Source organism: Camarhynchus parvulus, chromosome 6 (assembly GCF_901933205.1).
Source record: "Camarhynchus parvulus chromosome 6, STF_HiC, whole genome shotgun sequence".
Lineage (NCBI taxonomy): Eukaryota > Metazoa > Chordata > Aves > Passeriformes > Thraupidae > Camarhynchus > Camarhynchus parvulus.
Genome location: NC_044576.1, coordinates 3,087,219 through 3,110,876, shown reverse-complemented (window position 1 = coordinate 3,110,876; position 23,658 = coordinate 3,087,219). Strand labels below are relative to the sequence as shown.

Below are 23,658 nucleotides of genomic sequence, written 5' to 3'. Positions count from 1 at the left end.
GCTGGATTCTCCCAGACCCAAGCAGTATTTCCCTGGAAAAAAAAAATCCTTGTTTTCCAAGGAATTTTTCTTCCCTTCTGTTTTTTCACTGTAGAAGCCAAAATGACCCAATGCCAGCAGCTGTCCCCAGAGATGTGTGCCCACCTTCCACGTGCTGTGGGTCCTCAAGTTGTGCTGATCCCTTTCCAGGAAGAAATGTCCCGGAGAGAGCGGCTTCTTGGTGGCAAGAAGCACACCCTGCCAAGCACACCCGTGTCCCCTAGCAGCTGGCTGCCTGCAAAAACAAAAAAAAAAATTCCTGGGAGAAACCCCAGATGTTGTCTCCAAACGCCTTGTTTAAACATCTCCCTTGTTTGTTCCTTTGGGTATTTAAGGGACAAACACTTCCCAATGCTGTGTGCGGGCTGGGGACAGCCAGGAATGGTAAATCCTGTAAATATTTGACTTTTAGACTTGCCAAACTTTGGTAAAAGATTATGGTAAGAGATGTTGGGCTTGCTAGAGGAGCTGGGGTTGAGCGGAGCAACCTGAAACCCGGACCAGCATCCCTAAACATCGCGCTGCTTCTCCCTCTGGTGGATTGATGCGTGGGGGATCTCCCCACTCGTCTTGAGGCTCATTTTCCTCCTGGGATGGCCAGGAGCGCTGCTGGGGACACCGGCTATCAGCTGCCAGCATCACTGCGGGGACCTCGGCGGCAGCGAGGGGACACAGACCCGGACCTGCCATGGGAGCCACCCTGCTCCTTCCCTCCCTCTCCGTGCCCGGCGTGTGCTGCCCGCCCCCGCGCTGCCTCACCCGGGGGGCAGCGTGCGGGTCCCCCGGTATCCATGGCGATGGGAGGTGTTTCCCCCCGCGCCCCCTCCCCTTCCCCGCTGCAGCCGCCGAGCAGCCGCAACCGGCGCGGCGGCGGCACCGGGGCTCCGGAGCGGGCGGCAGGCACGGAGCGAGGCACGGCGGCGAGCTGCGCCCCCTCCCCGGGCAGCGGATCCCCTGCACGGCAGCGATGCAGCGCCCGGAGCCGGCTCGGGCCGGCGGAGGTGGGTGCCAAGACCTGATTGATTTTATCCCCGAAAAAAGCGATCCACCCCTCATCCCATCCCTATTCCCTCAGACCAGCCTTTCCCCGCCGTGGTTTCCCTGAGCAGGGAGGGCGGGTGGTGCATTCCCCCCCGTGCCGTCCCCCCATCCCCTTGTCACCACGTCCGAGGTGTCAGTGAGTGCTGAGGACGTCTGCATCCATCCATCCATCCATCCATCCATCCATCCATCCATCCATCCATCCATCCATCCATCCATCCATCCATCCATCCATCCACTCACTCATCCATCCGGCACCCACCCGGCTGCTCAGCGGTCCCTTATTTTCCTTCCCCCATCTTCCACCTTGCTTTAAAACCACCTGCAATTCCACAGGACACCAACCTCCAGCTCATGCTGCACTGCAGCCCCAAAAGATAAAGTCCAGCAAAGTTTTAGGCTTAATATCATAGGTTTTGGGCAATCTCATTGCAGTCTTTGTAATTGCTCCTGCTTACGGAGCTGGTTCATGCATCTGATACCGACTGTCTGGAAAATCTTGCCCCCTCCATCCCGCTACTCCCTTGCCTCTCCAAGGGGCTCCTTCTCCCGTGTCGTCTGGAAACCCCCACACCAGCGCCTTTCTGAGTGCCCACTGGAAAAGTGTTGCCCAAATCCTGCGCCCAGGACTGGGGTATCAGGGGCTGGATCGGGCCCTCCTGCCTGCCGGAACCTCGAGGGAGCCGCTGGTCCCGGGGGCTGGGGAAAGCATCTCGGCTGGAGAACTGGGATGGGCACAGGGATGGGGAGATGCTCCAGCCGCCCAGGGCTGACCTGCAGGCGCTTAGGCTGAGCCTTAAAGCTCAGATGTGCCTTTCCTCGGCTCAGCACTGCAGCCCGGATTCTCCCGGAGCCAGTCCCGTCAGCGCTGCAGGCAGCTCCTGCCCACCCGCGCCCGGCATGCTCCCGCATCCCCGGCTGCGTGCGTGCCGCTGGGGAAGCCCGAGGGTGGGAGCTGCCGAGCCCCGCTCCCCGCTCAATCCCCAGTGACAAAATGCCACCCCCGCCTCCACCAGGAGCTCCCAGATAATGATCAGAATGACAATTATCGCTTTAGATGGGAGGGGAGGGTGTCCTCTGCCTCAGCCCCTCTCCCCGGGTTCTTGCGGCTTTGCCAGGGAGAATAACATTTTGTGGAATATGGAATTGTAAACCTTGGAAGCACAAGGAGAAGCAGGGATGCTCCCAGGGCAGCCGTGGCTGGGACCACACGGATGCTGCTCCCATAAGGCCAGAGCACTGGAGTGTCGGGATGTGGATTTGTCTTCCTTGCATCATCCCTAAAAAAACAAAAAAGGCCCACGAGATCAGGATGTCTTCTGGGCCGATCTCATTCTAAAAGAATGATGCAAATAATGATGATATCAAGTAATAACGATATCAAACAACAATTGTACCAAATAATAATGATATTGATGGTATCAAACAATAATGATGTAAAATAATAATTCAGCCAAGGTGCTGCAGAACCTTGAGCTGAGTAACCCAAAGAGGAGGAGACTTGTTGGGGCACAAAGATGAGTCCAGCAGGACATGTCCCAGCCAGTCTGGGCACTGGAATAAATATGAAAACCCACCTCTGGAGGCATTAAGAATGAAGGGAATAATTGCTTTATTCTCTCCCAGCTTCATTTTCCTGCCTTCCCTTCCCCAGGCCCTTCCAATGGCACCTGGTGGTGGCCCAACTCCAGCGCCAGCCACCTCCCGAGGGAGAACTACACCTTCCTGGCATACTACCAGCATTCCTCCCCCGTGGCCCTCGTGTTCATCCTGGCCTACACCTTCATCTTCCTCATGTGCGTGGTCGGCAACGTCCTGGTGTGCTTCGTGGTGGTGAAGAACCGCCAGATGCGCACGGTCACCAACATGTTCCTCCTCAACCTGGCCATCAGCGACCTGCTGGTGGGCATCTTCTGCATGCCCACCACCCTGGTGGACAACCTCATCACAGGTGAGCAGGGCAGAGGAAGGGGAAAGATTTTTTTTTTTCCCCTGAGGTTCTGGCCATTTGTGGTAAAATAAGTTTGGCCCTAACGCCGCATTTGCATATTTGTTTGAAGTTCAGCCATTCTTCACCAAGCAACGCTGAAAAAAAAACTCCTTTCTGCATTCACCTTCTCCCGTGCTGGCTCAGCTCTGCCTGTTGACCTTTCCAAAGATAAGGGAGTTGGGAGGGTTCAGCTGCAGCAGCAGCAGCCAGGCCACAGGGCAGGGTTTGTATTTATTGATTTTGGGGTGTGATTTACTTATTTATTGGTATTGGGGTCAAGAAACAAGATGAAAGTCCTTCTGATTGAGGGTCCCAGAGTCAGTAGGAAAAATGACCGCCACCATGTTCCTTGAGTCTCTAAGTGTCATGTGCATCTTTTTTACCAATTTTGGGGTTCCTCTTCAAGGATCCATGCCGCTAAGGGCTATCTCCACACAAGCCGGGAGCAGGACTTAGCATCCCCCAGCAACAGCACAGTGGGTGGGGACACCTAAAGGGAGCTGGGTGAGCCAGAGGCACCCACAGCCTCCCTGGTGTCCCCTCACAGGTTGGCCCTTTGACAACACCATGTGCAAAATGAGCGGGCTGGTGCAGGGCATGTCCGTCTCCGCCTCGGTTTTCACGCTGGTGGCCATCGCTGTGGAGAGGTACGTTGGCATGGGGACACAGGGACATGATGTGGGGACCAAACCATCTCCAGCAGGTCCAGGTGCCCTGTGCGGCTCCCATTGCGGGAAAGCTCCTGGGAATGTCAGGAGCCAGTCACAGCTCTCCAGGAGCACCACAAAGCTGTCCATGGGACATTCCAGCAAGGTGTCCTTCCCCACGCCGGGATGAACACACCAACCTGTCTCTGCCACCAAAAGACACATGTAAAGAGCAACCCACTTTGCCCTCCATTCCCACCCCTGGGTCCTGGCCGCCCTCCTTCCCCAGGGATGTCCCCAACAGGTGCCCAAAGCCACCATGAGCTGTTTTCCCCCCAGGTTTCGCTGCATCGTCCACCCCTTCCGGCAGAAGCTGACGCTGAGGAAAGCCCTGCTGACCATCGCCGTCATCTGGGTGCTGGCCCTGCTCATCATGTGCCCTGCCGCCGTCACCCTGACCGTCACCAGGGAGGAGCACCACTTCATGGTGGACACCTACAACAACTCCTACCCTCTCTACTCCTGCTGGGAGGCCTGGCCCGAGACAGGGATGAGGAGGATCTACACCACCATCCTCTTCTCCCACATCTACGTGGCTCCCCTCGCCCTCATTGTCGTCATGTACGCGCGCATCGCCTTCAAGCTCTTCAAGTCGGTGGCGCCTGCCCAGGGCGGAGAGGAGCCAGAGGGGAGGAGGATCTCCCGGAGGAAGGCCAAGGTCATCAACATGCTCATCATCGTCGCCCTCTTCTTCACGGTCTCCTGGCTGCCCCTCTGGACACTGATGCTGCTGACAGACTACGGGCGGCTGAGCGAGGCGCAGCTGCACCTGCTCACCGTCTACGTCTACCCACTGGCGCACTGGCTGGCCTTCTTCAACAGCAGCGCCAACCCCATCATCTACGGGTACTTCAACGAGAACTTCCGACGCGCCTTCCAGGAGCTCTTCAGGGCCCCGCTCTGCTCGTGGCACTGCCAGCGTGGGCCCTACACCCCCCGGAGCCACGGCCCCGGGATGCTTTTTGGCCCCCGCAACCGCATCCTCAGCCAGGCGCGGGCCAGCGCCTCGCCCGCCGTGTCCGAGTCAGGGCCACTGGCCCCGCGCCGCAGTGGCGTCCCTGCGTGGGACGGCTGAGGCCACCAAAGCCCTCTGCACCGAGGGACTGTGGGGTGGGGAGTGGGGATTGGCCACGAGACATGGAAATAAAGGTGTGTCCAACTGATGCCTTGTTCCTGGGTAGGCTCCTCCACTTCCCACCACGGCACTGAGCCCCCTGCCCTGCCAGAACCCCCCTTACCCAGCTCAGTCCAGGCACAGGGCCAGGGAATGCAGGGATCCAGGAGAAGTGCGGGAGAGTGGGCTGTCCTGGCCATGCTTGCCCATGCCATGGAGAGGCATGAAGCACCAAGCTGTGCCGGACCAAGCTGTGCCATGCGGGACCGTGCCAAGCCACGCTGCCATGGCCGTGCCAGGCAGGACCAACCAGATTGTGCTGAACCGTGCTATGCCATGCCACTCCATGCTACCCCATGCCATCATGGCTGTGGGGAATGGACCATTCCAGGGCCATCCCATGGACGGGCGATGCTGTGGCCGTGTTAGACCAAGGCATCCCAGGCTGGACCAAGCCATCCCATGCTATCGTGACCCTGCTAGACCAAACCACACCATGCAGGACAATGCCACTCCTTGCATTGGTGGCCATTCCTGACCACATCCCACCATACAGCAGTGGCCATGCCATGCCAGTCCATGCCACCCCAAGCTGCTGCACCCATGCTGGGCTGAACCATGCCACGCCAGATTGTGCCAGCCCACCCTTGTGTGGCCACGCCAGGCAGGATCACGCCGTGCTGGACCACACCACCGCATGCTACCGTGGCCATGCTGAACTGTGCTGGGCTGGGACAACTCGGTGCAGGTCCACGACAGCCCAGGCTGCTGTGGCCATGGCGAGCAGGACCATTCCAAGCTGGCAGGGCCATTACAAGCCGGGAAGAACCATTCCAAGCTGGGAAGAACCATTCCCAGCCAGGCAGGACCATTCCAAGCCAGGAATTACCATTCCAACCTGGGAAGAAATTTCCCAACCAGGAAGAACCATTCCCAGCCAGGAATTACCATTCCAACCTGGGAAGAACCATTCCAAACAAGGACGAACCATTCTAAGCCAGGCAGGGCCATTCTAAGCCGGGAAGAACCATTCCAAACTAGGAATAACCATTCTCAGCCAGGCAGGACCATTCCAAGCCAGGAAGACCCATTCCCAGCTGGGAAGAACCATTCCCAGCCAGGCAGGGTCATTCCCAGCCGGGAATAACCATTCCAAACTGGGAAGAACCATTCCCAGCCAGGAATAGCCATTCCCAGCCAGGCCGGACCATTCCTGGCCAGGAATAACCATTCCCAACCAGGAATGACCATTCCCAGATGGGAATAACCATTCCCAACCAGGAATGACCATTCCCAGATAGGAATAACCATTCCCAACCAGGAAGAACCATTCCCAACATGGAAGAACCATTCCCAACATAGAAGAACCATTCCCAGCCGGGAATAACCATTCCAAGCCAAGAAGAACCATTCCCAACCAGGAATAACAATTCCCAGCCGGGAAGAAGCATTCCAAACGAGGAAGAACCATTCTAAACCAGGCAGGGCCATTCTAAGCCGGGAAGAACCATTCCAAGCCGGGAAGACCCATTCCCAGCCGGGAAGAACCATTCCCAGCCGGGAAGAACCATTCCCAGCCAGGAAGACCATTCCAAGCCGGGAATTACCGTTCCCAACCAGGACTGACCATTCCCGTTCCCTGCGGCGCCGCGTGGCGCGGGGCGGGCCGGGCGCGCGGGCGGCGCATGCGCACTGTGCCCCCCACGCCACACCCCCCTCCCCTGTGGCGGCGGCGGCGGCGAGCGCGGGCGCGTGCGCGGCGATGTCGGGGTACGGCGTGGAGGAGCGCGCCGGGCCCCACAGCCCCGAGTACCGGCTCTTCTTCAGTGAGTGCCGCCCCCGCCGCCCCTCACACCCCGCCGGAGCCCGCCTGAGCCCGCTCAGGTGTGCCCCCGGTGTGTGACTGGGCTCCCTCCCCTTGCCTTGCAGAGGATGGCGCCGGGCGCTACATCTCCCCTTTCCACGACATCCCCATGTACGCGGACGCCGGGAAGGTAAGAGCAGGTCCTGAAACACGCAGGGCGTCGGGGAATCCTGAAAAGTGCGGGAGATGCTGGGTCCGGGAACATCCAAGGGGTCGGGGGATCTGGGAACACGCAGGGGATCAAGGAACACACAGGGGATCAGGGATTCTGAACCATCCAGGAGATCAGGGAGTCCTGGGATATCCAAGGGACCAGGGCGTCTGGGAACACGCGGGGGACATGGGGATCTGGAACATCCAAGGGACCAGGGCATCTGGGAACACGCGGGGGACGTGGGGATCTGGAACATCCAAGGGACCAGGGGATCTGGGAACACGCGGGGGACGTGGGGATCTGGAACATCCAAGGGACCAGGGCATCTGGGAACATCCTGTGGTCAAGGGGATTTGGGAACATAGAGGGGACCAGGGGATCTGGGAACATCCAGGAGATCAGGGGGTCCTGGAACATCCAAGGGACCAGGGGATCTGGGAACATCCAGGAGATCCTGAAACATCCAAGGGACCAGGGGATCTGGGAGCACACAGGGGTCCTGAAACATCCGGGAGATCAGGGGTTCTGAAACATCCAAGGGATCAGGGGATCTGGGAACATCCCAGGGTCCAGGGGATCTGGGAACAAAGGGAAGGGGAGGGGGAAACTTGAGGAATAAAAGTCAAACATCCAAGAGATCAAGGGGTCCTGGAATATCCAGGGGACCAGGGGATCTGGGAACACACAGGGGACCAAAGGATCTGGGAACATCCAGAGGATCAGGGGTGCTGAAACATCCAGGAGACCAGGGAGGGGTCCTGAAATATCCAAGGGACCAGGGGATCTGGGAACACAGAGGGGACCAAAGGATTTGGGAATACACAGGAGATCAGGGGTCCTGAAACATCCAGGAGACCAGGGGATCTAGGAACGCACAGGTGACCAGGGGTCCTGAAACATCCAGGGGACCAGGGGATCATCCTGGGGACCAGGGGATTTGGGAATACACAGGAGATCAGGGGTCCTGAAACATTCAGGAGATCAGGGGATCTGGGAACATCCTAGGGACCCTGAAACTTCCAAGGAAGCAAGGGCTCCTGCAGCCTGAGACACCTGGGGCAGGCTCACCCTACAAGGAATGGGTTTCTCTCCATCCTGGCCTCGGGTGGAGCCACCCAGGAGGAGAGAATGGATGATCTCATTCCCATTTCCTGCGTCAGAGATGTGAGTGGCTGGCTTGAGCTCACCCATGCAGGCATTTTGGGTTAGCTAAGCAGAAAACTGCTTTTTTGTTTGTAATGTGTACCCCCATTCCTGTGGGTGCTGCCTGGTATTTCAGGCTTGGGGTTTGGCTGCAGTATGGCCTGCAGTAAAATCTGACAAAGAGCAGAGGGTGAAGATGAGCAGGTTAAGTTCCTGCTGGAGCATCTCCTGAGAGCTCTTGCCTGGCAGAACCTGCTCCTTGCAGTGCTGCAGGGCTTTCACATCCTTCTAGCAGCCAGTGGTTAGGCAAATTAGGCTGTTCTGAGGAAAAAATGCCCCAGCTTCAGGAAATCAAAATGGTTGTGTTTCAGTTTTCATTTAATGTTTTTTTCAGTGGTGCCTCGGGCTCTCTGTTTCCTTTACTGTTGTAGCTTGTTCCTTTCTCTGACTGTAAATCTGTGCAGCTTGGGAAATGTAGTGGAGCAGCTACTGCTTGTTAGAGCTGAAATTCAGAGGTAGTGGGGGAGTGGTTCTGGGAAAGGAAAAAGGAAAAAAAGCTGAGAGATGAACCTCCAAAAAGCAGCTGGCTGAGCTGCTGAGGTGAAGGTGATGGAGCCGAGGTGCTCTGGGAAGTGTGTAGTGGCTTTTGCCTTCACAGAGGAGAAAAGATGGATTGTGGTCATCCAGGACTCAGCAGGGAAGCAGTTCCCAGTGCAGGTAACCCAGACAAGGAAAATCCAGATAATGCCATGCTTTGCAGATGCCTGCAGAGCAGGGGAGGAAGGAGCAGGGGAGTGAGTACAGAGGTGAGGGGGAGTTCCTTGACCTGGTAGTGCTTAACAGGGGAAGCTGCTGCTGCCAGCACCTCTGTGCCAAGTCATTCAGAGAAAAAAAGTCCCAATAGCTGAAGGTCACAGTCCCTGAAGTTACACAATAGTGCTGCTCCCACGGGGCTCTCTCTGTGGCTGGAGTGCCTCAGCACTGAGGTTTTACCCATCACTTAGCAGGTGGGCTGCCAGCTGCAATGCAGGGCCCAGCTCAGAGCAGAAGTTTGTCCCACTCTGTCTGGGCTCCTTGATCTTTATCCTCAGACTCCTAAGACGCTGAGAGGATTGCAGGGTGTTTTTTTCAGGCTCAGGCTGGGCTGTGCTGACCTTACCCAGACCTGTGTCATTGCAAAGGGATCACCTTGAGCTGCTCTCTGTGTGTCTTTGGCCAAGTTGGACCATGGAGGAGGCTTCAGTCCTTACAAAGATGCAGCCCCGAGTCATCTTTCCCTGCCTGCAAAGCCACAAGCTCCCAGCCCAGCCTGTTCCAGTTGCCTCATTCCTTCCCTGGAGTTAGGAATAAACCCAGCTCTGTGCCTTTCTGCGTGCAAAATGCAAATGAGCAGTGACCCCCTGCAATTAAGGGGTTGTAATAAAACTCTGCTGGGGAAGGGTGTGGGCAAAGTCAGTGATGTAACAGCGCTTGTTGCACAATATCAATCCAATTATGGGGCAATACAGGTTCGAGGGACTTTGCCATGCTAATACTGCTTAAGGTGGGGATTAGAAACCTTGCCCAGGCCAGGGAACAAGGTTTGACTTTTTGTTAAAAAGCCATAATCTCTTCAAACAGCAGATGTTAAGGTTCAGGTGTGGAAAAGCCTGTTTTCATGGAGAGGAGGCTGACATTGAACTCTCAGCCCAGCTGGATACACAGGAGATGTTTTCAGGTGTCGCCTGTAAACGAGATACAGTGAGATGTGGTTCTGCACTTCTCCCCCACGTTTTCATCCTCACTTTGTGCCACTAGCAAGGTCTGCTTTTGCAGGAGTGTCAGCCTGGAGAAGGGGCATCCTTCCCTACATTATGGCCAGAATATTTGGGAGTGATGGTCTCACTCATTCAGGGCAGTACATAGATACCCACATTATTAAAGAGATGGCTTGTCCTGTTGGTCTTGTCTTTTCTGGGTGGCCAGAGTGGCTCTTTGTATTTAATAAATAAGGGATTTAACAAAATCCCATTTTGTTATGTCCAGGGTAGTTTGTATGCAGCTGTTTGCTATTGATTTAACCTGTTCCTGTAGCCTAGGAATGGGATGGGGATGTTTGTAGGTGGCAACTGAGGGAGAACATGTGGGATCCTCAATCTGGCCTTTGGGGTGTTTCGTGGGATTCAACTTGGAGTGATGACAGGTGACTGACTGAGCTACAGGACTTTTATCAAAAGTCTCAAAATTAGCACTGAAAAAAAAAAAACCAGCAGAAAAAGCCCATGGTTTCAGGTGAACTGGCTGGTTTTTGTGCTCACTCATATGTGTTCCCTAGTTTAAAAGATTCCTTCCCACTCACTGCTCTCCTGCTTTCTTCAGAATGTGTTCAACATGGTCGTGGAGGTGCCTCGATGGACAAATGCTAAAATGGAGGTAATTTACAGCTCCATCCTAATCCTTGGCTTTGCCAATCCCTCCTCAGATCCACCTCCAGAATCAGAGTGGTTCCTAACTTCTCCTCTCAGTCCCTGCTTGGTGCTGCAGGTCTGGTGTGGGGGCTGAGGTTGCAGATCTTGGAATGCTGTGGTGTTCTCCCTTCTGATTAAAGCAATATTTTATGGCTCCAAGCCCCATGTGATTCCAAGGCTTGTAACCCTATCCCAAGGGATGGCAATGCAACAGGAGGTGTCTGGTATCTGCTGCTGGCAGCAGCATCATCTCCTGGTCTCTTGGCTTGTCAATTCCATTAAAAAAAATTATTTTTTTATTCAAAAAGGGTAAAGCAGAGGGATTTATATATAACGATATTAATGTAAAATAATGTAATATAATATGATATAATATGATATAATATGATATAATAATTATAGTAATATAAATAATACACCACTATAGCATATTATAGTATTTTTATCTATTATATAATAATAGTATTATATATAATATATATTTTATATATATTGTAGTATATTATAATATAATTATATACTATTATACAGTATATATAATAGTATATATTTAATTATTATAATATAATATATAAAATAGCATATAATTATATATACTATTATATATTATAATAATTAAATATATACTATAATATCATATAGTATAATGTAATAGTATAGTATATTCTATTATATTATAATAATTAAAAATATAACATAACGTAATATAACAATGAATATAATATAATATATAGTAATATAATATATAGTAATATAATATATAGTAAAATAATACAGTATAATAATACAGTATTATATAATGTAATATAATATAATGTAAATTTATATTGTAACTATTATAATATCATATATTTATAAATTTTTTATTTATTTATTTATTTATAACTTTTCTTTCAGATTTCCACCAAGGAACCCTTAAACCCAATTAAGCAAGATGTGAAGAAGGGGAAGCTGCGCTTCGTAGCGAACGTGTTTCCCCACAAGGGCTACATCTGGAATTATGGTGCCATCCCACAGGTGCTGTGGTTTGTCCCAGTGGCTCAGCCCTCCTGGTGGGGAGGAGGGAGGGTTTCTGTGCCTGTATTAATGAGCAAAAAGGTCAGCAGAGAGTCTGGTCTGGAGCGTGATGTTTGCAGCTGATATGTTGTCCTGCTGAGGGAGAGAACCTGTCAGGAAAGCAGGGGTATTTTTAAGCAGAAATGCCAGGGTTTAGGCTTCTCTCTGATGTTATAAACCAGCTCCCTGGGGATGAGCTGCTGCTGCTGATCCCCAGCTGCTGGGAGCTGGGCTGGGCAGGAGCTGGCAGGTCCTTCTGTGGCTGAAGGGAGCTGTCACGGTGCATCTGGCCATGCAGTGCCTTCAGTTCCTGCCTGGCAGAGCACGAGGCTTTATCCTGAGGGTGCAGGATTGAGGCTGAATCTTTATGGGAGACTCTTCTTGCCAACGCCCAGCCCTGCACAGATGTGCTTTCCCAGAAACAGCTGGCAAGGTGGCACCACGATAGTGACATCTGCACACATGCTCCTAAATGGCTGGGGACTGCCAGATAAAGAGGGACTTCAAACAAGGCTGTTTGCCTGTGATGTTCTCTAAGGCTGGGGTTTCCTGCAGAGAAATAAGCTGTCAGTGTCAGATCACAGGCAAACACTCTGAGTTTGGTGTTTGTGCTCTTGACAGTAGCACGTGTCGAGTGTTTTCCCCACGTGGCTTTACAGGTTGAGTTGTTTCCTGCTTGAATGGATTCTGGTGCCTGTTTCTTTGTGCCTTTTGAAGCCTTTGCTCTGTCATGTGTTTGTGGATCAAAGGTGTTTATGCATCAAGAGCTTAACACTTCCTGGTGGAGAAGTGTGATAGTGTTTGTGGCCCCACAGCACCACCCAGGTGTCAGAACATCTTCCTGAACACTCTGGATCATCACAAGGTCCTGACTACACTGGGCTTGTCCTGGTCCACAGAACTTTGGGAAGAACATTTCTTTTTATATCTCAACCCCCTTAGGAGTACGTGTTCCTTATGGTGCCAATGGGCATGGAGTGCTTTTCACTCCTGATCAGGAGCATGTTTGAAACAGCTCTTGTTCTTGGAGTCAATTAACTGGCCTCTGGAGTCATGTCCTTCAGTGTGCATTCACCACTGTGGGTGAGATGCACTGAGGAGCACAGTGGGACTCCACATTCTTATCACTTCTCCAGGGTTAACAGTGTCTTTAATTGTTTAATTAAAGGGAAACAATACACCCTGCCTGTCTTCCATCTCTGCTGGGCTGCTATCTGGAGTTCAGGAAACTTCTGCTAAGGAATGAATAGGGAGAGGAACAGGCAGGAAGCCAAATCAACAATTGCCCTTTATAGATGTGAACTTCACCTTCACGCAGCTGTGGGGCAGAGGAGGAAGTCTGGAAAGTTGTTGGAAGGGGATTTGTGGGTAGGAAGGGGCTGCTTACCTTGTGGAAGAGGAGAGCTTTTAACTTGAATTCCAACTTCCCAGGCCCAAGGGAAACTTGAATTCCAACTTCCCAGGCCCAAGGGAAGCAGAAACCCAAATACCTGACCTGGCAGCAGGTGTGAATTGAGCCATGCTCTGTTTATTCCAGGCAACTGCATGCCCGAAATAAACCTGCTTTTTACTACCTCTTTAAACCTGTGGGTTCTTATTCTTATGTGTGGTTGATTTTGCTGTCGGTTTGGGGTTTGTTTTTCAGACTTGGGAAGACCCAAGTCACAAGGATGAAAATACTGGTTGCTGTGGAGATAACGATCCCATTGATGTGTGCGAGATTGGAAGCAAGGTAACACATCCTCAACGACTCCTGAAACGTGTAATTAATGTCTCCAGAGCCAATTATCCAGGGACATTATTCATTTCCTACCTCCCCTCCCTTAACAATGTGCTGTTTCCCTCGGCTGCCTCTGGAGATTGCTGCTGAGATGAGGCAGGGCTGATGAGCTGCTGGCAGCCAGGGCTCATTTCATGGTGGCTGGCTGCTGGCTGAGCCCTGCACAGCCTCCTGTCGTGCTCTCCTTGGGTGGACAGCAGGGCCTTTGTCCTTGCAGGTCTGCTCCAGGGGAGAAGTCATCCAGGTGAAGGTGCTGGGCACGCTGGCCCTGATTGATGAGGGAGAGACAGACTGGAAGGTCATTGCTATCAACATTGAGGACCCCGAGGCAGCCAACTACAATGGTGAGTTCTGGGGGGAGTTCCAGTCCTTCCCTTCCTCCCCTGGGAGCCTGCAGGAGCTGGGGACAGGGTTTGCTCCCTCTGTGCCCTGCTGGCAATCAGGTGTGATGGTGGAAAGGGAATCCTGGAGCAGAACGTGGCCATTCCTCTGCACAGCCTGGCATTCCAGGCACGGTGCTAGGAAAGGGATTGTCCCCCAAGCCCCTAATCCAGGCTGTTTAAATGTGTCCACGCTCCTGGGGACACTCAGGATGCACACCTGGGGATGAAACACTGACTTCCCTGAGGAGATACTCACTGGGACTTCAGGGAACCCGTCTGAAATGTTGCTGAGGCTGCTTGGGGAGGGGCTGAAGGAGGCACAGCCCAGAACAACTCGGCAGAGCCACATAAATCCTGTAATTCACTGCATGCTGTTACTGTTTCTGGCTAACAAACCCCCTGTCCCCTGCCAGACATCGAGGATGTCCGAAGGATGAAGCCTGGATACTTAGAAGCTACTGTGGACTGGTTCAGAAGATACAAAGTACCTGATGGAAAGCCAGAAAACCAGTTTGCCTTTAATGGGGAATTTAAAGGCAAGGTAGGATCACCTTCCTGTGCACGAAGTCCCAAACCTGAGCTCAGGCTGGGTGGGGCCACGAGTGAGCTGCTGAGAGAATGGATTTTTATGGGGGTGCTGAGAGTTGGTTTCAGTTCATTCTGCTGGTATTTTTTTCAGCCTAATGAGTGCAGGAATACCAGAAAAAAAATGCCTGGGGTTATCACCGTGGTGTTGTTGAATATTTTCTTCATGTGGGATCACTTCAGGGCTGGGAGCCTTGGTGTCAGAACCAGGTGGAAAGCACCAGGTTTATTTGCTGCAGCTCTGGAGCAAAGGCAGCTGGGCATCACCCTTTGCCTCCCTTACCCGTTGGCTTTGTTCCACTGCAACCTGGTGCAAGTTCAATTTAACTGGGGAGTTAAAACACTTCTTCCTTCAGGCATGAAGTGTTCCCTCACACCCTGTGAGTAAGGCTCTGCCTCTTCTCTGGGTTGGATCAGATAAGTTACTGCTCCTGAGCAGGTGAAATCCTGTTCTGGTGTCCTCACTCCTGCCCTTCCTGGAGTGCCATGAGGGGTTCAGTGAGGTGACTCAACTCCCAGGGCTCCAGAGCTGGTGCAGAGGAGGGGAGCTCTTCCCAAAGCCCTCTCTGGGGTAGAAAATGGAAGTGATGAAGGACTTGTCCTCTTTGGCTGTAGCACAGCATGAGGCTGGTCAGGCTGGAGCACCTTGCTGCCCCTCAGGATGGGTGAAACCCATCAAGGAAACTGGAAAATCAGGGTAAAGAACCTCAGACATGCTCTGCAGTGTTTTATTTGGCTCGGTTTGGTATCAAACCAGGATATTTAGTGCCAGTGTTCACACCAACAATGAACTGTGTGTGTTTCCTTCTCCAGCTGACAGGTTAATGCTTGAGCATATATTGCTCCTTTTTAAGGGAAGAGGTTGATCTGCCTGGAAACAAATTGACTTTTAAGTAGTTGCAAAGCCAGCCCAGCTGCGTGTCTCTTCCTGCTGGTCTGAATTGTTTGCCTGGAGTGGAGGGAGCTCCTGGACAGGCCTGGATCAGCAGCTGCTGGAGACAAACCGAGTGGGAGGAGCAGCAGGGTGGAGGTGCTTCTAGAATGGAGCACTGGCCCAAGACTCTGTTCAGTTTCTTTTGGCCCCAAGCTCGCTCTGTGACCTTGGCAGATCCTCCCATCTTGAAAGCAAAACAATTCTGCTGCACAGTTCTGGTTATTGCAGCTGTTCTGTGCTGGGAGTTTCTGCTCTTCCTGAACAGCACTGGAGAGGAAGAGTTTTCTTCCAGCCCCTGCCAGAGCTGCCTAAAATCAGCTCTTTGTGAGTGATGGTCTGGAGAAGGTGGTCTGGTGCTTCCACATGACATGATGTTTGTTCTCATCTCCAACTTCAGGATTTTGCCCTGGATGTCATCAAAGGCACCCACGAGCACTGGAAAGCTTTAATAACAAAGAAAACGGACGGAGGGGAGATCAACTGGTAGGTTCATGCTTGTGGGAGTGTGCCCCTTCCTCTTCCCTAAACTAAAAACCCTGGAACATCCCTTCCTGAGGGGTGCCATGCTTTCTGTTAGCTGCTGGCTGCCTTCCCCCTCCACCTGGCAGCTGAGATCCTTAACATTCCATTATTTAATGCTCCTGGGGCAACGCTGGGCTTGCACCTTCTCACAAGTGCCCAATGTCTTCCAGCACCAACCTGACAGTGTCTGAGAGCCCCTTCTGCTGTAGTCAAGACTGTGCAAAAGCTACTGTGGATGCAGTAAGTACCAGTTTGAGTGGCCAAATCCTGGTGCTATTATCAGGGAAAACGGTGCAATTTGTGTGGTGAGCTGTCCTGTCTGTGTAGATGGCACATGGCATGCTCAGAGTGTTTTGGGTGGCTGAACACCTGCTTCTGGTTAAACAGGATGGATGTGGAGCCAAGCAGACATTCCCTCAGAGGCTTCTCCCTGCCCTTAGTCACCCAAGAGATGGAATCCCAAATGGAGTTTGCATGGAGCTGTAGCTTGGCTGTCAGCTGTTCTGAGTGGGTTTTCATGTTTGGGCTTCCAAGAGCTTCACAGTCCAGGTCTCCCTCTGAGAAAAGAGATTCTAATTCCCCAGGGATTTTGCAGCTTCAGAATGAAGAGCTTGACATTCCTGATGTAGTTCTCCTGTCCAGCCTCTGGAATTAATTGTGTCTCCCTAGGCTTGAAGAGTACTGCTGTTGGCAACCTGAAAGGGCTTAGAGGGAGGGGACAGGAAAATCCAAGTGCAAATCTTGGATCCCTTCCATAAGTGGAAACCTGAGTCTCTCTGTAGCCTTGGAGAGACCTTTAAAACCATTGTGGTTTTTTTCTAAAGTGCTGCATCCCAATTAGGGGTCTCAGTGAGATTTTTGAAAGCCCTCATGGAGGATGTATCACCAGACAGGGATTTTCTCTGTCTTGGGTTGTTGAATACCAGGGAAAGCTCTTCAGAGGAGTTCTCAGAGAGCCCTTTGGGCCTCTATTCCCCCATATTTTTTAAACCAACGTTGTAGGTTTGAAACAAAAGCAGCTGCCTGCACCTGTGTAGGGTCTGGAGTGGGAACTGCTTGTGCTGGGAGTGGCCCTGGAGGCTGCCCTTGGAGCAGAGCCCCTGGGGCATCCCCGGAATGGAGCTCAGTTGTTCCCCCACAGCTGCCACAGGGGCTCAGATGGTGCTCAGGAAAGATTTGTGCAGCCCTAAGTGCTGTGTGGAGAGAGAAGGACACCTCTGGTCTCTGATAACACCCTTCTTGTTTCAGGCGCCGCCGTGTAAAGCTGCCAGCCCCATCCCACCCGAAGGTGAGCCCAAAACCCCCCTGAGACCCCAGCACCCAGCAGGGGCTTCCTCAGGGAAACTGTCCGTGGGAGAACGAGGGCTGAACTAAACCTGGATGGTGCTGGAGCCAGGAAAACGAGGGGCTGAACTAAACCTGGGTGCTGCTGTACCAGGAAAATGAGGGGCTGAACTAAACCTGGATGGTGCTGTAGCTGAGGGTGCTGTTGGGAGCAGAAAGAGGAGCTGGGCTGACACTTCCAATCCCTTCATGGGGAATAAACCTGTGGAGGTTTATAATTTTAATAAAAAATGTGTGTCTCCCGTGTGGGCATGGGAGTTGGAGGCTTTGCCTCCCTGACTCAGCTGAGCCAGAGGGAAGCCTGGCTTGCTGTCCTTGCCTGCACCAAGTCATGGATGCTCCTGATGGCAGCCTGAGCAAGGCTGACTGCTCTGGGAAAACAAATCCACGTAAACAGGGTTGTGCCAGAACCTGTTTGCTGTCTGAGGAGCTGTTGCCAGGAGCAGAGGAAGCCCCTGAGCTGGAGGTGACACACACACACACACTGCCACGTAACTGCTTAATAACTGGGTGGCTCACAGGGGACTAACGCCCTCCTTTTCTCTGCCCCACACAGTTGACAAATGGTTCTACTACCAGAAGAACTAAGTCCTGAGGATGGTGGTGAGACAGCTGCGTCCTTCCCACTGAGGAGCTGCCGCACGCAGGAATAGACCAGAAAAATAGCTTCAGTGTCAGCAAGAAGACCTTGCCTGTAACTTTGCTGATTAGAATTCCATACCTAGCAGTGATGTGTCTGCTGAGGCCCGGTGGAGGCTGGAAGAAATAATTTATGAAATCCAAACACCCTGCTTTGTGCACGGTCGTGTGGTGTGCTCTAAGTCGTGACAGGAGATCCCTCACCTGGGGTGTGTATGGATGCTAGAAATAAAAAACTACTGAAATCCAGAGCTGTGGGGCTGCCTCTCTGTGGAAAACGCCAATCACTTGGTTTTAAATTTTTAAAAGTTTAATAGTAATAAAATGGTAGTAAAATTAGCAATATAATTACAGTAATAAAAAATTGGACAATAAGGGCTTAGGACAGTATGAGACAATAAAAACAAAGAGTTACAGACAGTCTGAGTACCTCCTTCTGGGCAAAATAAGCCTGAAAAAGGCCCCACCTTAACAGAGGATTAACCCTTAAAAGCAACAGCCTGTTGCATATTCCTACACCTCACACATGATGCATAAATTCCACTCAAACACAGGATTCTGTCTGGGCAGTGTCGGCTCCTTCCTCTGAATCCTGAGTGAGTCTTCAGGGCTGAGCGAGGCAGGAAGAACTCGATAAGGGAGCAATAAATTCTCTTTGAAAGATTCGTGTGTCCTGTGGCTGCTATCTCAGTGCAAATCCTTTCTTTAAAAAAAGTATCCTACATAGCATAGTTTCTATTTTAACATTTTTTATAACCTAAAACTATACTTAACACACTACTTAAGAGAATTAATAGAGCATAACACTAACATAACACACATAATATTCATTTGAATATTTGCAAAAAGCCGGTCACAAAATGCGCATTTTTCACACTCTCCTTTCCCTCCCTGGAGCTGAGGAGGCACAAAATCACAGAACCACTGAGACTGGGAAAGACCTCAGAGATGATGGAGTCCAGCTTGTGACCGCTTCCCACCTTGGTACCGAGAGCTCCGGGGCTGGTCACTGCCCACTCGGTGTCCCATCACCCTTTCCATGGATAAATCCCTGCTCGTGTCCAGCCGGGATCTCCCCGCAGCAGCGGGACACCGCGTCCCTCCCGTCGGGGCCGGTCTCGAACCCGGGTCCTGGCGGGGCGCGGGCGGGTCTCGAACCCGCGGTCTCCCGGTGCCGCCCGCCGCAGCCCCCGGCGCGCGGGGCCAGCGGGGCCGGAAGCGGGCGGGGCGCGCGCTGACGCGTTTCCGGCGGGGCGCTGGTGGCGGCCGCGGACGGGACTCGGTGGCGGCGGCGGTGGCGGCCCGGGGGCAGCCGGGGGGTGAGCGGAGGCGGCGGCCGCGCGGGCCGGCCGGGCCCGGCGGGGCGCTCAGCGGGGCGGCGGGCGCCTCGCGGGCCCGGGAGGGGGCGGCGGCGGCGCGGGGGGTGACACGCAGGCAGAGCGGGGGCGGGGCGGGGGCCAGGCCGCGCCGCCCGCCCTTGAGGCCGGTGCCCCTCACCCGGTGCCCCTCACTCCGGTGCCCCTCAGCCCGGTGCCCCTCACCCCCTGTGTCCTCCACGCCCGTTCCCCTTCGCCCCCGCTCCCCCGACCCCTCCCGTTCCCCGGGATATCCCCGCACCCCCCGCCCGCGGCTCCCTTTGGGCACCCACCCTTCGTAACTCGGGCTTTGGGGTTTGTCCCCCGCAGGCATTTTGTTTCCAGAGATGTCTTTCATCTTCGAATGGCTCTACAACGGCTTCAGCAGCGTCCTGCAGTTCCTAGGTAATGCCTCGGCAGCCCCCTCTGGGTGGGTTTGGCCTCTCCCGCTGCCAGCGTCCCATAACAGCCGGGGGTGGGGGGTGAGCAGCACTCTGGCCAGTGCAAAGGCTGCCGAGGCAGCTCTGTATCAATAAAGGGGCTTTTGCACTGGTGCAGAGAAACTTTGGGAGTGTTTGGGGGCGTTGGGCTCCCACTCAGGTGTTTCTCTCGCCCTTTGGAAGCCTGTCCAGCCCCAGGCAGAGGTGCTGCCTTGCCAGGGAGGGAGCCCCATCCTCCTCGTCCTCCTTCCAGAGTCCCGGATTCCAGTGGAACTCCTTGCTGGAGGATGGGGTGCCCGTTCTCCTGATCCCCTCTTGAAGGGAGGATGAGAGGGATGGGGTGAGACAAAGCCCTGTTGGAAACCTTTGGGACCTTTCCTGTGGCAGACACGACAAACATCAGTTCATGCCAAGAAGACAGCTCACTGTTCCCTGCTTTGCACTTTTCCCTGCACAACTGGCTGCTGTTCTTTTATGAGTTTGTTCAGTTTTCACATCTTTTGAGGGGACAGGCTGATCCATAATGCTCTGCTGCACACTGTCCTCTGCTGCTGGGATGGAGGAGAGGATGGAACACTGACAGGAACAGGAGCTTAGGAAATGTCCATTGCTGTAAACATGCCTTGGAAAAAGGCTGTTTGAGCTGTGTGTGTGTTCCCTGCTGCCCCTGGAAGTGTGCACAGGTGGCAGCAGAGCTCTGGGAAAGGCCTTCCCCAAAAAAAAGCAGCGTGGCATTCCGGGTGAGCCTGCTGGAGTTTTCCTCTTGCTTTGTTCCTCGTCCTGGCAGGTTTGTACAAGAAGTCTGGAAAGCTGGTGTTCCTGGGCTTGGATAATGCAGGCAAAACCACTCTGCTGCACATGCTCAAAGATGACAGGCTGGGGCAGCACGTCCCCACGCTACATCCCAGTAAGTGTCCCGGGAAAAGCCTCCTGGTGTGGCTTTCCCTCTGGAATTGTGGGGGCAAGCTGGAGGAGGGAGCTCTGCCTGGGGGATTTGAGGGTCTCAGAACTCGAGCTGCACTGTGGTTCCCCAAGCTGAAGTGGATCTGTGTTTTTCCTCTCTAGAAATGTCCAACAACTGATGTGGTGTAATTAATAGAAAGGGAAGGTTTTCCTAATGAAATTATCATCCTAATAAAGGATGATAATTGCAGGTTTAAAAGCTGCAGTGGGAAGCAGGAGGAATTATTTTCTGCCGCTGGTGATTTTGGGAAAGTGCTCCTGAATTCCCCAGGAAGTTCAGGGAATTCCTTGCTAGAGGAGTGTGTGTGATACCCACAAAATTCTGTCTGTCACAACTTCCTTGTTTTCCTGGATCCCACCTGTGTTTTCCATTTCAGCATCAGAGGAGCTGACGATTGCTGGAATGACCTTCACGACTTTTGATCTGGGTGGACATGAACAAGGTAAGGAAAAAAGTGACCAAAAATTGATCCTGACGAGTGTCAGCAATTAGCAGTGCCTCATTGTTTGTTGCCTGGATTTATTTATGGAACAACACGTGGAAGCAGCCTCCTGGCTGTAGGATTGCTTGGAAGGAAATGCTGCCAGTTCTTGCCCTGCTGCCTGAAGTATTTTTAGCTGTGGAGGACTCAGATATAATTTAGTTTGGATAATTGCTGGATTTTTATTTCTGCTCTTTCTAGAAGTTCTAAACACAGGTGTTTTTGCCCTTTTATACACAAAACTATTGGAAGGAAGACAGCCTGGCTAAAAAGGCAGCTGAGGTTTGGTGGATTTTTCCCTGTGTGGAGATTTCACGGGGCTGTGTTTGTCGCTTGTGTTTTCCAGCTCGCCGGGTCTGGAAGAACTACCTGCCTGCCATCAATGGGATTGTCTTCCTGGTGGACTGTGCAGATCACTCACGGCTTATGGAATCCAAAGTTGAGCTAAATGTAAATACACTTCCCTTCTTTCCCTCCTCCAAGACCTCTGGTCAGCTAAATTATGGATAACAGCCATCTCTCCCAGAGCTGGAGGAGCCTGGATGTCCTTGCTCTGGGTTGGCCACTTGGGTTCAGGGGAGGCTCAGCTTGGACAGCAGCAGGAATTTCTGCATGGAAAGGGTGCTCAGGCCTTGGCAGGGGCTGCCCAGGGAGCTTTGGAGGTGGCACTCAGTGCTCTGGGCTGGGCACAGCTGGGACTCCATGGGCTGGCAGGGATTTTCCAGCCTCAGTGATCCTGTGAGTCTTCCACAGGAGTATGGAAGCCCCAGAAACGAGCCCTTGTTGGTCCCAGAGCTCAAACAAAACCATTTCCTTCAGGCAAAGACTCCTTTTTCCACGTCCCTGCTCAACTCTTGTTGGCTCTTGCACGCAGGCGTTGATGACAGACGAGACAATATCCAACGTGCCAATCCTTATCCTGGGAAACAAAATCGACAGACCAGAGGCCATCAGCGAGGAGAAACTGCGGGAGATCTTCGGGCTCTACGGACAGACCACAGGGAAGGTAGGAGCCATGCAGAGCTTGCCTTGGCACGGGCAGGGAGAGCCTGCCTGCTTCCTTGCACACTGAGCCCTGATCCAGTTGGGATTGATGGGAATTTGTCCATTAATTGGTCAAGGTGAATCAATGATAATAATAACGATGTGCCTGAAGGGAGCCTAGGAGAGAGAGACTGTTTAAAAGCCATGGAGTGGTGGGGCAAGAGGGACTGGCTTCCCACTGCCAGAGGGCAGGTTCGGATGGGAAATTAGGAAGAGATTTTTCCCTATGAGGGTGGGCAGGCCCAGGCACAGAAGCTGTGGCTGCCCCTGGATCCCTGGAAGTGTTCAAGGCCAGGTTGGATGGGGTTGGAGCACCCTGGGATAGTGGGACCAGGCAATGGGGTGGAATGAGGTGATCTTTAAGGTCCCTGCCCACCCAAACCTCTGATGCTGCCCTGAGGCTGCTGGGATTGTCCAAAAGCAGCGCACACACAAAGGGCCTGCGAGGGGAGCTCCCCTGGATGGCTCTGGCTCACTGGGCACTGACTCCTGTTTGGATTTCCCCAGGGAAACGTGCCGCTGAAGGAGCTGAACGCGCGCCCCATGGAGGTGTTCATGTGCAGCGTGCTCAAGAGGCAAGGCTACGGCGAGGGCTTCCGCTGGCTATCGCAGTACATCGACTGACGCCGGCGCGGACGCGAGAGTCAACTCCTCTGGACTGATCCTGTTCACTTCAGCTTCCTATGGACTTTTCTATTAGAACATGGAAGGCTTTCCTGGCGTTGTCCAAGAGACTCCTGGTTTCCAGCTGCCCCTATGGCACAGTGGTGACACCGCTCTTTTCCGCGCGGCGGGGAGGCAGCGCCGTCCCTGGGTTGTCCCTGCCGGTGGGGTGACAGTGGGGCTGCTCCAGCCTGGGAAGGCAAAGCTCTGCACGCTGCAGTGTAACAGCTGACAAAAGAGAGCACGTCTCACCACTGTGGTTAATTGACTTCAAAAACAAACAAACAAACAAAAAACCAGAAAAGGAAAAAAGCAATTATATTTTTTAAAGAAAGTGTTAATGTAAATGGCGTCCCTTCTAACTTTTTAGTTTAACGTTCATCTTGTTTAGTCCAGAGTCTGGTTTAGGGTTTTTTAAAAATATATTTAACGGTATTTAGGTATTTCACAAATTACTGAAGCAAGGTATCACGATATTAGAAGTCCTCAATAAACATAGCATTTGGGCTTAACTGAGCTGTAGGGTGGCTGTGCTGTGTCACGCTGACCGACGACGGCGAGCTGCCGTCAGGACTGAGGTGTGCAATCCCAGCTTCTTTAGTTTACAGGGATTTTTATTTTATTTTTTTTTCCTAGTCGGGGAGGAGCACCTGGTGCAGGTGTTGGGGGTGGTGTGCAGTGGGAAGGGGCTGCCCTCAGGCCAGGCCCTCCATCGAGGCTCCTCTGGCCACACCACCACAGTACGAACCACGGAGCTGTTTTGGTGGCTGTAGCATGGAAGTGTTTGACATTTGCATATCATGAGGTGATTAATGTAGACTAAACCGGTTTCTTTTATACTCTCAAAGGACTTCTTTTTTTGTCTGAAGTTTCATTGCTGTCTGGCACTCATTTTCAGTTCAATAAAGACATGTCTTTCTCCTCTGAAGGGGCAACGAGCCTCAGTCTGGCTTGGTGTTTGCTGGGCCT

General features: G+C 52.8%; 3 protein-coding genes across 3 annotated transcripts; all 3 read left to right on the top strand.

Moving 5' to 3' along the window:
* The first annotated feature begins 727 nt into the window (after positions 1-727).
* Positions 728-4,852, top strand: NPFFR1 (neuropeptide FF receptor 1). The gene is made up of 4 exons (XM_030951217.1): positions 728-1,040; positions 2,735-3,031; positions 3,618-3,717; positions 4,057-4,852. Exons 1-4 carry the CDS (start codon positions 728-730, stop codon positions 4,850-4,852), a joined length of 1,506 nt encoding a protein of 501 aa, XP_030807077.1.
* A 1,739-nt stretch (positions 4,853-6,591) lies between these two features.
* On the top strand, positions 6,592-17,991 carry PPA1 (inorganic pyrophosphatase 1). Its single transcript, XM_030950916.1, has 11 exons — positions 6,592-6,717; positions 6,821-6,885; positions 10,411-10,464; positions 11,397-11,516; positions 13,201-13,287; positions 13,553-13,679; positions 14,132-14,259; positions 15,635-15,720; positions 15,930-15,999; positions 17,008-17,047; positions 17,660-17,991. Exons 1-11 carry the CDS (start codon positions 6,654-6,656, stop codon positions 17,689-17,691), a joined length of 873 nt encoding a protein of 290 aa, XP_030806776.1. The 5' UTR covers positions 6,592-6,653; the 3' UTR covers positions 17,692-17,991.
* Positions 17,992-18,983: 992 nt separating this feature from the next.
* SAR1A (secretion associated Ras related GTPase 1A) lies at positions 18,984-23,633 on the top strand. The gene is made up of 7 exons (XM_030950983.1): positions 18,984-19,061; positions 19,429-19,502; positions 20,325-20,444; positions 20,878-20,943; positions 21,329-21,432; positions 21,857-21,988; positions 22,534-23,633. The coding sequence occupies exons 2-7, from the start codon at positions 19,445-19,447 to the stop codon at positions 22,648-22,650; spliced, it is 597 nt and encodes a 198-aa protein (XP_030806843.1). The 5' UTR covers positions 18,984-19,061; positions 19,429-19,444; the 3' UTR covers positions 22,651-23,633.
* The last annotated feature ends 25 nt before the right edge of the window (positions 23,634-23,658 follow it).